An 18954-nucleotide genomic window follows, 5' to 3' on the forward strand; every position below is an offset into this window, starting at 1 on the left:
AGGTCTAGTTTGTTTAAGGATAAGCAGTTACGACATGTCCTTCTCGTAGAACCGACTCATGTGTCCTCCCTTAGTGGAGTAGCTGGTTCTCATCTGCGTGTCCGAGGTCGGACTTCCCTAACTTTTTCTATCCAAGGTAGAGACTTCACTGCTTCCTTCCTTGTTGTCGACCAGATTACTTTCCCTGGTGACCTTCTACTGGGATTTGCTTCCATGCGAGACTTACGCATTGTGCTCGACCCGTACAGATGGCATGCCCAAATTGACGACTTGATCGTTCCATTCTGGGGTTACCAGCTTGGATCAGAAATCTGTCATACTGCTGCAGAGTATGATGTACGGATTAAGTCCTTACAAGCCAATGGATTCTCCAGTAGCGTACCCAAGCGGTCAGGCACTGGTAATTCTGTCACTCCCGTCTGTGTTCCACCTATACCTTCAGACTTGCAGGATAGTGTTCCGTTGCCTCAAGTGTCCGAGGACACTCAGACTGCCTTGAGTGCACAACCTATCCTTGCAATGACTGCTAGTTCGAGTAGTAGTTTCTCCACAGGGGATGCCTTGTCAGAAAACAATTACTTGAAACTAGTAATGCCATCTCTTGTTGATGTCACATGCCGTCTGCAGAAAGACGTCTCTGTTGCGGCTAGTGCTCTCACTAGAGTGTCTGTAGTTGTTCCTAGTGTTCCAGATGGTGATAACGTCCCAGTTGACAGTGATTCCTGCAAAGTAAAAGGTCTATTTGTTGAACCATCCTTACATGTTGTAAGAGATAGCAAGATCCATTTCTTCCTAGCTAACACTTCTGGTCACAGTGTTCGTCTCAGAGCCAATACCAATCTTGTTGACCTTGTTCACTATCCTTACCCTGTTCAGGTAGAGGACGAGTTGTCACCTGACCAGTGGGTCGGTGCTATTTCTGCCGGGGAGACCTCATCCACTTCACTGGATCAATCTGTTCCACCAGTTGAGGAGAAAGACTTAGCTCCCACTGACTTCCCAGATGAAGTCAGGCGTTTGTTGACTCTGTTGAACAAACGTCATAAAGCCATTGCCTTACCAGGTGAGAAGATGGGTATAACGAATTTATTGTCCCATCGTATTCCACTCGAACCTGGTACTAGACCTATCTACATACCTGCGTACAGAATGCCTCATTCACAAGTTGCTGTCGCAGAAGAATTGATCAATCAAATGTTTGATGATGGAGTTATTGCACCTAGCAATTCACCTTGGAATGCACCCTTGATCCTAGTACCTAAGAAGGATGGTACTTGGCGCCCAGTGATTGACTTTAGGAAGTTAAACGCAAAAACCATTCCAGATCGCTTCCCACTTCCTGTACTGGGTGATCTTTTACGTAACATCGGAGATAAAGTCTTTTCAACCCTGGATTTGTTACAAGGGTTTTGGCAAGTCCCTCTTCACGAGGACAGCCAAGAGCTAACTGCATTCTCCACTCCTACAGGTCCTTATCACTTCCTCCGTATGGCGTTTGGATTACGATCCTCCCCTATCACGTTCTCAAGGCTCATGACTAATATCTTTAGAGGTCTCATAGGTAATGCACTTATGGTGTACTTAGATGACGTAATCGTCATGTCTAAAGACGTGGATACACACTTGAAAAGACTTGATGTAGTACTTGGTAACCTTGAAGAAGCCAATTTAACCCTTTGAGGGTTTTCGTCGTACTAGTACGTCTTACGCGTAGGGGTTTTTGACGTACTAGTACTCATAAATTCTAGCGGCCTCAAATCTAGTGGGAGAAAGCTGGTAGGCCTTCATATGAAAGAATGGGTCTATGTGGTCAGTGTGCACAGTCTAAAAAAAATCCTGCAGCACACAGTGCATAATGAGAAAAAAAAAACTTTTACCATTTTTTTTGAATAAATCAGCGACTTTGCAGTGTATTTTCGTATGGTATTTATTGTTGTATTCTAGTTTTCTTGGTCTCATTTTATAGAATGGAATACATATTACAGAAATTGAGATGATTTTGGCTGGTTTTACAAAGAAAGGTGCCTTGAAATTGAGCTCAAAGTAGCAGAAATGTTCGATTTTTACCAAACTTCAAAAGTAAACAAATCATGCCAAGCGTGCAATACACGTCAACTGGTGAGCCTAATATTCTTTCACAAGTGCACCAATAATATTTATACCATTTTTTACACTAATGCAGTAGTCTGCATAACAGTAAATCTTATATTTTTTGTGAAAATAAAAATTCAAAGTGGAAAGCAAAAGAATATAAGAGGGGCCTTGAGACATGACTAATGACTAGAGGAAATGTCATTTTAGTGCCAGGAATGTCTTTCTTGTTTATTCTGGACCCTATTCGGAAATTGGCATCTTTTGAAATTTGTGTGAAATTGGCAAAATTGCTAAATTCTGACCACTGTACTGGATAGTAGAATTCCATAAATGAGTGGTTTCTTGCACCCATTCGATAGAAAAAATGGAGTTCTATCGAAATATTCATGTTTTTTGTCGACTAGTACAGTGAAATTGGCCGAAAATGGGGCTCAAAGTGGGCAAAATCGCCGATGCGTAAACATCGCCGAGACCGCTAACTTTGTGAGAGCATAATTCCGTAAGTTTTCTATCAAATTTCAAACTTTTGGTGTCTTTATGATCGGGAAAAGATTCTCTATCTTTTCATAAGAGAAAATAATTTTTTTTTTTTTTAAATTTGGCCGACCCTGAGAACGAGTTTCGGAGAGGGCCTGTCGACCCTCAAAGGGTTAAAGATCAAACTGTCTAAATGTCAATTTTTCAGATCAGAAATTAAGTTTCTTGGTCACGTAGTCACTCCTAGAGGGGTTACGACTGACCAAAGTAAAGTAACTGCAGTACTAAATTTTCCAACACCCAAAACTGCTGATGCCGTAAGATCCTTTGTGGGCTTAGCAGGTTTTTATAGATCTTTCATTGCCAATTTTTCTTCCATAGCTGCTCCTCTAACTGAGTTGCTTAAGAAAGATGCTCCTTTTGTTCGGACCTTCCATCAAGAAAGAGCATTCCAAACTCTAAAAGAAAAGCTAACATCTGCTCCAATTTTGAAATTTCCAGATTTTTCTAAGCCCTTCTATCTGACAACTGATGCTAGTTCAATTGGCATAGGTGCCATACTAGCTCAGAAGACCGATGGCAAGTACAACGCAGTTGCATTTGCTAGCCGAGTCCTTACGAAGGCTGAACGTAATTATACAGTAACTGAGCAAGAAGCTTCAGCAATAGTATAGTCTTTAAAGCACTTCCGAGACATTATTTATCAGTACTCTGTTCATGTCTTGACAGACCATGCTCCACTGATACCTTTATTCCAGAACAAACAACCTACTGGAAGGTTAGCCAGATGGACCTTGACTATCCAAGAGTTCAATCCCACCTTTGAACACTTACCTGGCAAGTCAAATGTAGTCGCAGATGCCTTATTGCGACATGTTAGTATAGTAACTGCAGACCCTCCATTTAGTGCTGAAGATGTAAAGAATGCTCAACGAACAGATCCCATGTGGTCTGGTGTGATTCGATTCCTGCTCCAGGAAGATCTTATTCTGACTGTGAAGCCACCAGCACCCATCAGTGACTTTGTCATGAACCAAGAATTACTGTATCGAACAGCCGAGTTGGGTACTCCTAGCAGAAGAGTATACCAGTTAGTAATTCCACAGTCACTAGTGAATGTAGCCTTACAGCTAGTTCACGATGTACCAGGTGTTGCACACCCTGGTATGGATCGTTCAGTAAAACAAGCCAGATTGAAATACTTTTGGCCTCGTATGGCAACTGATATTTCTGAGTATGTTAAGAAATGTAGTGTCTGCATGCAACATAAAGGTAATGCTAATGGCCCTAATCCAATCCAAGTGTATCCAACTACTAGCGAACCGTGGGAAAGAGTTGCGCTAGATTTGTTAACTAATTTCCAATGTTCCCTCCAAGGCAACAAACATCTGTGTGTTATGGTAGACCATTTCACCAGATATTGTGAGTTAGTTCCTATTGCAGATAAGACTGCCGAGACAGTAGCTAAAGCGTTTAAAGAACGCATTATCTGCAGGCATACCACCCCTAAGTCCCTAGTAACAGATAATGGAGGTGAATTCTGTAATGAAATTCTTGAAAATTTGTGCACCTTGTACAAGATCTCTAAATCCACCATTGTTCCTCATCATCCTGCCAGCAATGGGTTAGCGGAAAGAACCAATAAAAAAGTACTTGATGTCTTGAGAGCCACTATCAATCCCAACAGTGAAACTTGGGATGAAGTTATACCTGATGTGCAGTGTGCTATAAATTCTGCTTACAATGTTTCTATAGGTGACACTCCACATTATGCATTGTATGGTGTCTGTATTCATATTGTGCTGACCACAGCAGTATTTCAAACACCCCCTCACATATGGGTACTGGGGTTAGTTAGTCTTACGAGAGAGAGCAAGGAGGCAGGTCGCGGCTGTTTGGCGCTTCCCACATTATCCATAATATACGTACTTCCAGCCTACGTGAGTATTTCTTTACCCTATCCACGTGTTCGAACCCCACATGATACATATATATCTTCTTTCAACACACCGGCCGTATCCCACCGAGGTGGGGTGGCCCAAAAGGAAAAACAAAAGTTTCTCCTTTCAAATTTAGTAATACAGTGGACCCCCGGTTAACGATATTTTTTCACTCCAGAAGTATGTTCAGGTGCCAGTACTGACCGAATTTGTTCCCATAAGGAATATTGTGAAGTAGATTAGTCCATTTCAGACCCCCAAACATACACGTACAAACGCACTTACATAAATACACTTACATAATTGGTTGCATTTGGAGGTGATCGTTATGCGGGGGTCCACTGTATTTACAGGAGAAGGGGTTACTAGCCCCTTTCTCCCGGCATTTCAGTCGCCTCTTACGACACGCATGGCTTACGGAGGAAGAATTCTGTTCCACTTCCCCATGGAGATGATACATATATATATATATATATATATATATATATATATATATATATATATATGCTCATATATATATATATATATATATATATATATATATACTCATATATATATATATATATATATACTTAAGTATAAATATATATATATATATATATATATATATATATATATATATATATGTTATATATATATATATATATTATATACATATTGTATATATTATATATATTGTATATATTATAAATATATATTATACATATATTGTATATATATTATACATATTATATATTGCATATATTATATATATATTATATATATATTGTATATATTATATATATATTATATATATATATATTATACATATATATATATATATATATATTATATTAATGTTGTATTCTGAGCACCTCTGCAAAAACAGTGATAATGTGCGAGTGTGGTGAAAGTGTTGAATGATGATGAAAGTATTTTCTTTTTGGGGATTTTCTTTCTTTTTTGGGTCACCCTGCCTCGGTGGGAGACGGCCGACTTGTTGAAAAAAAAAAAAAAAAAATTAATGTTGCAGTTTAAAAACTGTAGTGTAAAGCACCCTTCTGGCAAGACAGTGATGGAGTGAATGATGGTGAAAGTTTTTCTTTTTCGGGCCACCCTGCCTTGGTGGGAAACGGCCAGTGTGATAATAAATATATATATATATATATATATATATATATATATATATTATATATATATATATATATATATATTATATATATATATATATATATATATAATATAATATATATATATATATATATATATATATATATATATATATATATATATATACACATATATATTATATATATACACATATATATTATATATATACACATATTATATATATATATATATACATATATGTTATATATATATATATATATATATATATATATATATTATAGTAGTAGGTTGGTAGACAGCAACCCCCCAGGGAGGTACTACTGTCCTGTCAAGTGAGTGTACAACGGAAGCCTGTAATTGTTTTACATGATGGTAGGATTGCTGGTGTCTTTTGTCTGTCTCATAAACATGCAAGATTTCAGGTACGTCTTGCTACTACTACTTGCACTTAGGTCACACTACACATACATATACAAGCATATATATACACACACCCCTCTGGGTTTTCTGCTACTTTCTTTCTAGTTTTTGTTCTTGTTTATTTCCTCTTATCTCCACGGGGAAGTGGAACAGAATTCTTCCTCCGTAAGCCATGCGTGTTGTAAGAGGCGACTAAAATGCCAGGAGCAAGGGGCTAGTAACCCAATCTCCCGTATAAATTACTAAATTTAAAAAGAGAAACTTTCGTTTTTCTTTTTGGGCCACCCTGCCTTGGTGGGATACAGCTGGTTTGTTGAAAAAAAATATATATATATATATATTACAATCTTTCATGGTTTGTATGTATTTGCATTTTGGTATGTATGTAGGGGAGGGGTGGCATAATGCCGTGACAAGCACTGTATAGCCCCAAAACCAAAGGGAACACTGGACAAAAGATGGGGTGGATGAGAGACAAAAGTGCAACACTTCCTCTCACCATGGTAGCCATGTGAGCACTGAGGAGACACTGTGGAGTGGGGGGGGCAGGCCATGATGTGATGCTAACGGCTACTACCCGGCATAATGAACTATGAAAAAAGGCCCCCTGTATAGTAGGCCTTTGATTTTCATCACAGCATTATGCCAGGGCACTCACCCAGCACAATGCCATGACTAGCACTGTATATGTGTGTAAATGTGTGTGTGTGTGTGTGCATGTATATAAGAACATAAGAAAGAAGGAACACTGCAACAGGCCTACTGACCCATGCGGAGCAGGTCCATGTGTCCCCCCCGGATTAGACCAATGACCCACCCCCCGGATTAGACCAATGACCCACCCCCCGGATTATCCCAATGACCCACCCAGTCTGGTCATCCCCACTCAAGGATGGAGCACTGTACCAGACCCAGCAACACAAGCTAGTCAGGTCCAACTCACACCCACCCACACCCAATCATGTATTTATCTAACCTATTTTTAAAACTACACAACATTTTAGCCTCAATAACTGTACTCGGGAGCTTGTTCCACTCATCCACAACTCTATTACCAAACCAGTGTTTTCCTATATCCTTCCTGAATCTGAATTTTTCCAACTTGAAACCATTGCTGCGAGTCCTGTCTTGGCTGGAAATTTTCAGCACACTATTTACATCCCCTTTATTTATTCCTGTTTTCCATTTATACACCTCGATCATATCCCCCCTAATTCTACGCCTTTCGAGAGAGTGCAGATTCAGGGCCTTCAGTCTATCCTCATAGGGAAGATTTCTGATACATGGGATCATCTTTGTCATCCTCCTTTGTACGTTTTCCAGAGCATTTATATCCATTCTGTAATACGGTGACCAGAACTGAGCAGCATAGTCTAAATAAGGCCTAACCAAGGATATACAGAGTTGAAGAACAACCTGAGGACTTCTATTATTTATACTTCTAGATATGAAGCCAAGAATTCTGTTAGCTTTATTGTGAACACTAATGCACTATTGTCTTGGTTTTAGGTTACTGCTAACCAGAACTCCTAAATCCTTTTCGCAATCAGTAGTATTAAGATCTACATTATTTAGTTTATATGTGGCATGGTTATATAACTGTCCAACATTTAGAACTTTGCATTTGTCAATATTAAACTGCATCCGCCACTTCTCCGACCATTGCGTCAGTCTATTCAAATCATCCTGGAGTGCTCTAATGTCCTCATTAGAATGAATTGGACGGCCTATTTTGGTGTCATCAGCAAATTTGCTTATGTCACTATTTATTCCCTCATCTATGTCGTTTATGTAAATTGTGAACAACAACGGGCCCAACACTGACCCCTGAGGAACACCGCTTGTGATGTGCCCCCATTCTGATTTCTAAATATATGTGTGTGTGTATACTCACCTAGTTTTGATTGCAGGGATCAAGTCACAGCTCCTGGCCCTGCCTCTTCACTGGTCACTACTAGGTCACTCTTCCTGTTCCATGAGCTTTATCATACCTCTTCTTAAAGCTATGTATGGATCCTGCCTCCACTTCATCACTTCCCAGCCTATTCTACTTCCTGACAACTCTGTGACTAAAGAAATACTTTCTAACATCCCTGTGATTCCTCAGAGTCTTCAACTTCCAACTGTGACCCTTGTTGCTGTGTCCCATCTCTGGAACATTCTGTCTCTGTCCACCTTGTCAATTCCTCACAGTATTTTATATGTTGTTATCATGTCTCCCCTAACACTCCTGTCCTCCAGTGTCATCAGGCCAATTTCCCTTAACCTTCCTTTGTAGGACATATGTATATATATGTATGTATATGTGTGTGTGTATGTATAAGTGTATGTGTGTATGTGTGTGTGTATGTGTGTACTGTATATGTGTGTGTGTACTGTATATGTGTATGTGTATGTATGTGTGTGTACATGTGTGTGTATGTGTGTGTATGTATATGTGTGTATGTATAAGTGTATGTGTGTATGTGTGTGTGTATGTGTGTGTATGTGTGTACTGTATATGTGTGTGTGTACTGTATATGTGTATGTGTATGTATGTGTGTGTACATGTGTGTGTATGTGTATGTGTGTATGTATATGTGTGTATGTATATGTGTGTATGTATGTGTGTGTATGTATGTGTGTGTGTATGTATGTGTGTATGTATGTGTGTATGTATGTGTGTATGTATATGTATGTACTCACCTATTTGTGGTTGCAGGGGTCAAGTCATAGCTCTACTTCACTTATAGTTACTAGGTCCTCTCTCCCCTTGCTCCATGTGCTTTATCAAGCCAATGTATGGTTCCTGCCTCCACTGCATCACTTTCCAGACTATTCCACTTCCTGACAGCTCTATGACTGAAGAAAACTTCCTAACATTCATCTGGCTCATCTGAGTCTTCAACTTCCAGTTAATTGTGGCCCCTTGTTTCTATGTCCCATCTCTGGAATATCCTGTCTCTGTCTACCTTGTCAATTCCTGGCAGTACTTTTTATGTTGTTATCATGTCTCCCCTAACACTCCTGTCCTCCAGTGGCATCAGGCCAATTTCCCTTAACCTTTCTTCATGGGACATATGTATATGTGTATGTATGTACATATGTGTGTATGTATATGTGTGTATATGTATATGTATGTATATGTGTGTGTGTGAGTGTGCATGTGTGTGTGCATGTATGAGTTTATGTATGCATGCATGTGTAGCTACCTATAAGTTTGCTCAAAATGATCTGCATATAAAGGGGCTTTTGGCATGTACACCCAATTGTTATACTCCTTTGTACAAACATGTATCATGCTAAAATAATTTTTATTATTATTATTATTATTAATGGGGTTGAGTAGCAAAGGCACCCCCTCATCTTGCCACTTCCAGGTTCACTTCCTCCTAGCCTCATGGACTCTACTGTACCTGCTCTTAAAACTATGTATAAAGCCTGCCTCCATCAGTTCTTCATTGAGATCATTCCACTTCCTGAACACTCTGAAACTGAAATAATAATTTCTGACAACTCTATGGCTCATCTGTGCCTTTAACTTCCACCTGTGTCCCTGAGTACCTGTTTCTTATCCCGCAAATACACTATCAATTTCCCTGAGTATTTTGTAGTTTCCATTATATCTTCCCTGGTTCTTCTGTTCTCGAATGCTGCTAGATTCACTGCATGTATATGTAGGTTGCAAAAATCACAAGCAAGTGATAACAGATGCAAAACAATTGAAGGGTGAAGCTGAATGATAGCTTTAAGCCTTTTGTGTTGCAGCCAAGACTTTTTCAAGAGCTTACAAGAGTGCAACAGAATGGGGAAGAACCCAGGTAGGTGTGTCCATGATTAAGCCTATGAGCATCACAGGCTTCCTCATGGACACACCTACCTGAGATATTCTCCATTCTTTTGCACTACAGCAAGCTCTTGAAAAAAGTGCTGGCTGCAACACAAAACCCCTAAAGCTATCATTCAACTTCCCCCTGTGGCTGCTTTGCATGTATGTGTGTGTGTATGTGTATAATGTATAAGTAGATATATGTATATGTATGTATGTGTGCATCATATGTCAAGCAATATCAAACACTATCGCTCTATAAACACTATCCAGGTCTATAAACACTTACCAGGTCTATATTTTAATTTGTCGTAGGGGTCAGGACCAGTAGCATAAAGAGAGTGCATCGAGTTGAAAGAGCGTGAAGAGAGGCAAGTACTTGCTCCCTCAACAACATCTCGTGCTTCTTCAGCATCAGCTGTGATAATTAAAGCTTGCTTCATAAGTATAACTATAATACACAAAATCTAGGCAACCCAACATAAACATGAAGCTAAATCAGAGCTCAGCTTTCTGCCAGTTAGGAGAAAATATTATACAGGAAATACAGTTTGTGAAAAAAAAAGTCTAGTTACCATTAATCTATCTCGTGCCTTTTTTTTTTTTTATCTACAAATACTGTACTTATATTCCATGTAAAAACTTCTGGCATAAATAAAAAAAAAGTATATTCTGCATATATTTTTACAGTGTGCTGATATTAGTTATTTACTGAATATGAAAACTGCAGTAAGAAAAGTTTACTTTCTAATTGCAGCACAAAATTCTATTTAAAAGAAATATGAAGCCTAAAATTTAATTTAGAAAAGAAATATTTGAAAATTGTTATTAAAATCTAATAAGGCCACTTAATTACTATAAAAAATGCACACTATTTCAGTCTAGCATATATAGTCCTAGCTATAATGCTGTTACATCTAAACATTGCATAAAATAAAAAAAAATATCTGAGAGTAAATTAATGGTGGAAAGAAAAAGGAAATTATATGAAGTCAGGATGAAGAGGAATGTACAAAACTGTAACAAAATCTGTAGCAGGGTTTAAATACCTAGGATGTCCCTGGTAGAGGAGAGGAAGACTAAGGCTGGTCAAGATACCCCTAGTCCATAGCACTCACAATATGATTTTGAGCAAGTAAAGATGAGGAGAGTGAGAGCCAGGGATAGAAAGTAGGTGGTGCAACGAACCCTCTAATTAGGATAAAAAAGACAGGAAGTGATACATCTAGTATAATAACTGTTCCAACCCTAATACAGTACACAGCTGGGACGCACTGGTGTGACTAAGAGTATGAAACATTAAGCTCAGGTGAGATGAAAATTCTGGGATATCCAATAAGAATATCAGATATAAAGAAGACAGAGTAATAAATCATAATGTTATGAAATGATGTGGAGTGCAAATCCCTGTGGTGGTATAGAGATGTTCAAAACCTGGATAAAAGAGTACTGAAAAAAGTAATTCAAATAAATTTCCAGGTAGAGGGAGAGAAAGGCTGAGAATATGGACAGATGTGGACAGTGTACCAAAAAATGTTGCAATGAACAAAAGTGAGTTGAAATAGTGTATTTGAAGCCAATACATTATTGACATTTTACTGGAGAATGTTTTTTACATCTGGTGTATAATATGACTGAAATACTACAGTAAGTACTATCTTGCTAGTGGTATAGTACCAATCACCCATAACAGCATAGATGAATAAAATTACAAAACTTACCTGGACTCATACCTTCTTTATTTTTGTTTTCAAACATCGATTTGGTTTTCATTATTATTTACTGTATTGTTTCTGTTACTTTTAACTCTCTTTTCCTCCAATACTCTGTCATCCTCTCCAGGCATGAGACAGAAATAAGGACTTATAGATACAAGAAACTGAATAGTGACCCAGGCAGAAATTAAAAGCGATTAGTGTATGGTAAATGATATTGTGAGTTATTAAGATTAACATATCTTAAAGTTATTGTGACAAGGCGAAAACCAGCAATCCGGTCGTGGAGCCTGATGTTAAACAGAATTCCATTTCACATTCATATTAATGGATGGCATAAACACAATCGAGAACCAATAATTCATGTTGATCGATGTGGAGATCTTTTGAACTTAAAGAGTCCAGCCAACTTAGAGACTGCTACACCAATGCATATGCAAGGACCCCAATGTCAATAAGTCACCTGGACTTTTTTGAGTTAACCTGGTGGATAACTTACTTATGTTATTGTGTATGATAATTGTACTTGTGTGTACTGGTACTTACTCATTTACTAGGAAAATCTAAGAAAGAAAATCAGACAAAACATTGCACATCTAACAAAAAAAGGGTACAGTACTCACCAATACCAGTTGTCCTTATTTTCTTGTAAATGTATAAGTACTACACCATGTAAATCAAGTGTTATCTCATGTTAAAGGGACAAATATTGGCATAAATGCAAACTTTTCCAAAAATCTGCCACATGGCATCATTTATACTCATACTGATCCTTTGACTGTTGCAAGCCGATTTCTGAAACTGTCATTCTATGTCGAAAAATATTCAAAAAAAAAATTATTTTTTTTACCAAAATGTTAGGATTATTTTACTGAGTGTTTTAAGCCTAAAAAAAGTTTTTTGCCATGTATAGAGGTGCAAAGTTAGCAGAAAATGAGCCACATATGGCAACAGCAGCAAATGCCGCTCACTCGGTATTCTTTTATTTACTTCAATTCAAAAGTTTCTTGTATTTTCCAATATTTTTCTTTTCTAAGTAACTTATGTGGCCTGTGAGACCAAAGTAAGGTTCATTGTTCAAATATACACTCATTGTATACAACACAATAACTGCACAAACATTATCATTATTATATTGTTTACAAAACTTGTTTACACAAACCAACAATACAAAAACTTTTTATTACCATTGTTCTATAATATATATACAAATGTACAGTTACTGAACACTTTCCTAGAACTGCTGCAGCTTGTGGAAGTCTTTGAAACATGGGTATATGCAGAGTGGCATTTCACATTCCTCACACATAAAATGAGTGTCTCTGCATTTTTGTGGGAGTTTTCTGGTATATGCACAGACAAAACACCGCTTTTGAGAACTTTTCTTGAAAGCAGTAGGAGGCAGTTGTATGGTGGTAGTGATCACCAGGCCTCAGACAAGATGGCATGTGTTTGTAATTTCATGGGCGCTGGTCTATTGCAGGTGTTGCTCTTTGGTACTTGAATATTATTTGTCTGATGACTGAAAAACAAAATTCACCATATTTTGGTTTGTTGTTGGTCTTCAACTTGTATATGTTAAAAGCATTCAGCATGGAAATATCAAGAAGATGGAAAAAAAGTTTTATGTACCACAATCAGCAAACCCAATCTGCATGTCACATTTGTCCACTAAGCGCATATTGAGGTTGTAGTCCATCACAGCTGCAGGCTTTAGAATGGGTTCATTGGTCTTTCTATTCTGCCTGCCACTGTCTGCCATTTCATTTTGGTGAACTGATGTCAACAATGTGACATCACACGTGTCATGCCACCGAGATGCCATGATGTCATTGGCATCAAAGGCCTTCACCTCACCTCTGTGAGTGCCTGCGTTGAACCTAGGCATATGCTTACGATTACCACGCACTGTGCCACACATGTCTGTCATGTTCACTCGCAAGAAATCACTGAGTAAGGTGCCTGTGTACCAGTTATCAGTAAATAATATATGCCCCTTACCAAGATATGGCTCCATCATTGTTCTAACCACATCACCAGATACCCAATAACTTCCTGGTATCTCTCAATGTATTACTGCCAGTGTACACAATTATATCCAAAACCAGACCACTTTTGCAATCACACAGTACAAATAACTTTATACCAAAGTGTTTCTTCTTGCTTGGTATATACTGCTTGAACGACAGTCTGCCTTTGAACAAAATCAAAGATTCATCAATAACAAGCTTCCTGAAGGGATAAAAACACATACAGCACTTTTGTTTCAGGCACACGAACACATTCCTGATCTTATATAACCTGTTGTTTCTGTCAGGCCTTGTTTTTTCTGAGAAGTGTAGCATACGTAACAGTATCAAAAAATGATTCACTGGTATATCACTAAAACCTGGAGTTGAAATCAGGCGTTCCATTGACCACTATGTGGTGACAGTGTGCTTATACACATGTGGCATAAGCATTATTGTGGCAAAGAACAGGTACATCTCTGCCACAGTTGTGTCCTTCCACTGGTGTAGCCGTGACCTTGGTGAAAGAATTGTATTTGCTATGGTGTACTCATAGTATGTGTTGCTTTCCCTGACAATAATTTCCATCAGGGGTTCATCGAAGAAAAACTGAAAACATTTTAGTTCAGTGGCACTGTTCCCAAGTGTACACAATGGCCGTATTCCACTTTGTATTTCATCAAAGTCATGGGGATTGGGAACAAAACTGGCAACTTGCTGCCAATCCCAGATGTAGTCTGCAGGTGGGTTCTGGATATTGAAAGGTGATTGTGGTTGTGGATGTTGTGGGAGTGTGGGGGTGGCTGAGGGTGGTTGTGGCTGTGCTGAGTTAGCAGCGTGGGTAGCAGAGTGGCCCACCACCTGCTGCCCCACGCACATTACACATCCCAATTGTAACAATAGCGTCATCTTCACTCTAAGGTCGTTGTGTAGGGCCACAGGATGTACTCCGAGATTTATTCTTTTGCCTTGGAATGGCATATGGCACACTACCAGAATGCATGCTGTGTTGTACATACATGTACTGCTGTTTCACTGGTGAATATTCCCCCCTCACTGTCGCAACTCAAGTTGCTTTCAGTAACTTGGAAATCACTATCATTATCACTTTCACTGCTCAAATCCAAGTCCTGTATACATGGAAATAGTTTCCTTTTTCGTCCTGGTACAGGTGAATGTGAATGAGATGGCCCAGCACTAGAGGTGGAAGGTTGAGGGTCATCTGGGTTTTCATCACTAATTACGCTATCCTGGGCACTGCTTTCGGTCACACCCTCTTGAAAACCATGGAATTCACTTTCACTGGCACTTCCATCAGTGTTAGAACTATCACTTGGGAACAGAAGACCTCCAATTCAGCGAGGAGTGAGATACTTCTTATAGTGAGGTATGGTGAACAAGGACTACCAAGACAGTGTTCCCACAATGCACCACCGAGTCCCCAATTTTTTTTCACAGGGCGCACACCCACCATGCAGACCCATTCTCTCACATGTAGGCCTACCAGCTTTCTCCCGCTTGATATGAAGTCACTAGATTTTACGCATATTAATACGTCAGAAACACTGGCTCGTAAGACGTATATATATGACCGAAAGAGTCAAAGGGTTAATACTCCCTTTACATAACACTAATAATAATAGTAATTCTTGTAGTAGGTTGGTAGACAGCAACCACCCAGGGAGGTACTACCGTTCTGCCAAGTGAGTGTAAAACAGAAACTTGTAATTGTTTTACACGATGGTAAGATTGCTGGTGTCTTTTTTTTTCTCATAAGCATGCAAGATTTCAGGTACATCTTGCTACCCCTCCTTACACTTGGGTCACAGTACACATACATGTACTGTACAAGCATATATACACACACGCCACTGGGTTTCTTCTATTTTCTTACTAGTTCTTGATCTTGTTTATTTCCTCTTATCTCCACGGGGAAGTAGAAAAGAATTCTTCCTCCATAACCCAAGCATGTCCTAAGAGGAAACTAAAATGCCAGGAGCCAGGGGTTAGTAATACCTTCTCCTGTATACATTTAGAAAGAGAGACTTTCATTTTTCTTTTTAGGTCACCCTGCCTCGGTGGGATTTGGCCGATTTGATGAAAAAAATAATAATAATACAGTGGAGCCTCCACTTGTGAGTGCATCTATGTGCGAGTTTTTCCAAATATGAGCAGTTGATCGGTTAATTTTTAGCATCCATACTCGAGCAAAATTTCCATAAGCAAGCGGGCCTAAAGGGAGGTTCCTTGATGCTGGTGAGGGGCTCTTGCTCTTGATCTAGGGAATTGGATCTCAGTTGTTTCTTGGACTATCTTACTGAAACTTGGGCAGTGTATGATGGAATTTGCTTCTTAACATACACCAAAAACGAAAGAAATCGAACCATAAATAATGGAGTTCACTTCTCAGCAATTAGCTGCCCCTTAGCGGTATTTTCATATGGTTTTTATGGTTGTATTCTCATTTTTTTGGTCTCATTTGATAGAATGGAAGATATATTACAGAAAGAGATATGATTTTGATTGGTTTTACGACGAAAAGTACCTTGAAATGAGCTCAAATTAGCAGAATGTTCGATTCTTTGACTCCAATATGGAGTCATAAATGGGCTGATATTATTTATACAATTACAGTGGTCTCTCAAGTTTTGGCGGCATCGACTTTCGTGAAATTCAACCTTCGGCAAGTTTTTTTGGCAAAATTTGGCCTCAAGTTTCGTGATTAGACTCGTGATTTGGCGACCGTCCAATACCCGTCCGCCCGTCACCGCACACACAAAGCCAGTCTTCCACGCCATTCACGGTCAGTGTGCCATTGTTTACCAACACGTGACCATCACCCCAAGGGTTCATACACTACATTTCATAATAATCCATTGTTTTTTGTGCTTGCAACTGCTAAATAAGTCATCATGGACCCAAGAAAAGCTAGTGCAAGCCCTTTGGTAAATAAAGTAAGGAACACGATCCAGAGGGATTTTGAAGGGTTTGAGGCAGACCCTGTCCCTGCCGACCCTGTGCCTGTTGTGGAAGGTGTTTTGGCATTGGGCAAGTCCATGGGGTTGGAGGTGAGTGACGGGGATATGGAAGAGTTGGTGGAGGACCACAGGGAAGAGCTAACCACTGACAAACTGCAAGAGCTTCAACTGGAACAGCATTAGACCACAGCCGAGGAACTTGCTTCAGAGGAGGAGGAAAAGAGAGTGAAGGAGGTTCCTTCTTCAGTGATTAAGGACATGTGTTCAAAGTGGAATGAGTTGCAAAGTTTTGTTGAAAAGTATCACCCTGACCAAGCTGAAACAAGCCATATCTGCAACCTGTACAATGACAGTGTTGTGTCCCACTTCAGGGAAATCAAAGAAACGCCAGAAAAAGACCTCTCTGGACAGATATTTTGTGAGACAGGGGTCCAGTGACTCTCAAGTTATTCCCAGTGGCATTAAAAGAAGATAGGAAGTAACCCCAGATAAGGACTTGCTATCTAAAGTCCTAATGGAAGGAGATTCTCCTTCCAAACAATAGTGTACGCCTTCCTATCCCCTCTTCCCGTCTTCCATCCACCCAGAAGTCTTCGGTAAAGGTAAGTGTAATGTTATTATTATTTTTTATATGTATGTACTTTATTTCTCATTGATTTCAGTATATAAATCTTTATTTAATTTGAAAAAAAATATTTATTTTAATATTTTTGGGTGTCTGGAACGGATTAATTTTATTTCCACGAAACTCGGGGGTCCACTGTATTACAATAATGCAGTAGTATGCATAACAGTAAGTCTTCTATTTTTTTGTGTGAATAAAAATAATAAATTATTTATATTGTAATAATAATAATAATAATAATAATAATAATAATAATAATAATAATAATAATAATAATAATAATAATAATAATAACAATAATAATATGTATAATAATAGTAATAGTATAATACGTAATATAAAATAATAATAATATAATAAGTATAATAATAATACATGTACAATAATAATGTACTATATAATAATAATTATAATAATAGACGGCTTCAAAAGACCGTCACTAGATGGCAGTGCTTACCACAACAATGCAGGAGTGGTTGTGGCCGCCTCCACCTGTCACGTAATGACATATTTTATTCGTACTAGAGTATATATAAGTCTTCTATGTTATATATATTGTTTATTATGTCATATTAGATGAACTATGATAGATAAATAAGCAACAGAGTTGAAATTAGCGAAATTATTCAAGAAGTGTCTTGTATTGTCTCCAGACAAACTCTTGTCTACCGCCGACACTGCCCATACCACTACACGAATGACATATTTTATTCATTCTAGGGTATATATCAGGTTTTTATGTTATTTGTATTGTTTATTATGTCATATGAGATGAATTGTGATAGATAAATAAGCCGTATAGATGACATTAGCGAGATATTGAAGTATTCTGTCGTGCCTCCTGAGAGCTGGGAATGGATTAATTGCATTTCAATTAATTTAACTGAGGAAATTGACTCTGCAAATGAGCAAATCCAGATGCGAGTAAGGTCACGAAACAAATTAATCTTGCAAGTGGAGATTCCACTGTAATAATAATACAGTGGAACCTCTAGTCACGAACACTTCATAACACGAACAAATCGGTTCACGACCAAAAAATTTGCCAAATTTTTGTATCTGGTAACGAACGCATAATTGGGTGCTGAACAAACACAGCCGCACCAATTTTCACATTCCATGCCATTTTTTTCATGCGCCAATTTTCCCCATTTCCTGTTGTTTGTGTACACCTAACAAAGACCCTCGCCTTGTAGTTGGTCTCGGTCAGACACGTGCTCATTCAATGTGAACTCCTTGTGTTGTATTTCATGTGTTTTTAATTAATTTTGTTTTCTTGGTTGTTTACGGTATGTTTTCTCTCTGTTATTTAAGGTTTTTCTCTATCAAACTGTGCATTATTTTGTATAATTAAGGATTTTTCAAACTTTGATTACTTTTTCTGTGCTTAAGGGGCAGTAAAGGACCCCAACGGAAATAAGTCACTGTCTGACTTTTTTGGGTTATCCTAGGTTCTCTACACATATGTTGCTATGTATGATAATATATGAAACTGTATTTGTGTATACCTAAATAAACTTACTTACTAAGGCACACAGCGCACAAACAAAAAAATAATTAGAAAAAATACAAAAACTAGCTTAACACTTTGGCAACACTCTGGTATAAGAATCATTGTTGTATTATGTTCCTACAAGGAATTTTAGTAATTTATAACATATATGGTGTCACCGCCACCCATAGCATGCGTGCTCACGGGTCAATTTTAGATTTTTTTTCTGATTTTTTTTTTCATTAATTTCTTGTATTATTCTTTCTAATACAGTAGGCCCTCGCTT

General features: G+C 38.3%; 1 protein-coding gene across 3 annotated transcripts in view; it reads right to left on the reverse strand.

Moving 5' to 3' along the window:
* Nucleotides 1-18954, reverse strand: part of LOC128687800 (uncharacterized protein KIAA0513) — a 302660-nt gene that overhangs the window by 212469 nt on the left and 71237 nt on the right. For 2 of the 3 annotated variants that reach the window (XR_011391818.1, XM_070083741.1), the window contains exon 5: nucleotides 10139-10267. The exons of the other annotated variant lie outside the window; for it this stretch is intronic. Coding sequence is in view for 1 of the 2 variants with exons in the window: in XM_070083741.1 (XP_069939842.1) it covers nucleotides 10139-10267 (129 nt within the window). In the remaining variant the exon portion in view is untranslated. The remainder of the gene's footprint in view (nucleotides 1-10138; nucleotides 10268-18954) is intronic. 3 annotated transcript variants of the gene reach the window in all.

This window comes from Cherax quadricarinatus, chromosome 10 (genome assembly GCF_038502225.1).
Source record: "Cherax quadricarinatus isolate ZL_2023a chromosome 10, ASM3850222v1, whole genome shotgun sequence".
In the NCBI taxonomy this organism is placed as follows: Eukaryota; Metazoa; Arthropoda; class Malacostraca; order Decapoda; family Parastacidae; genus Cherax; species Cherax quadricarinatus.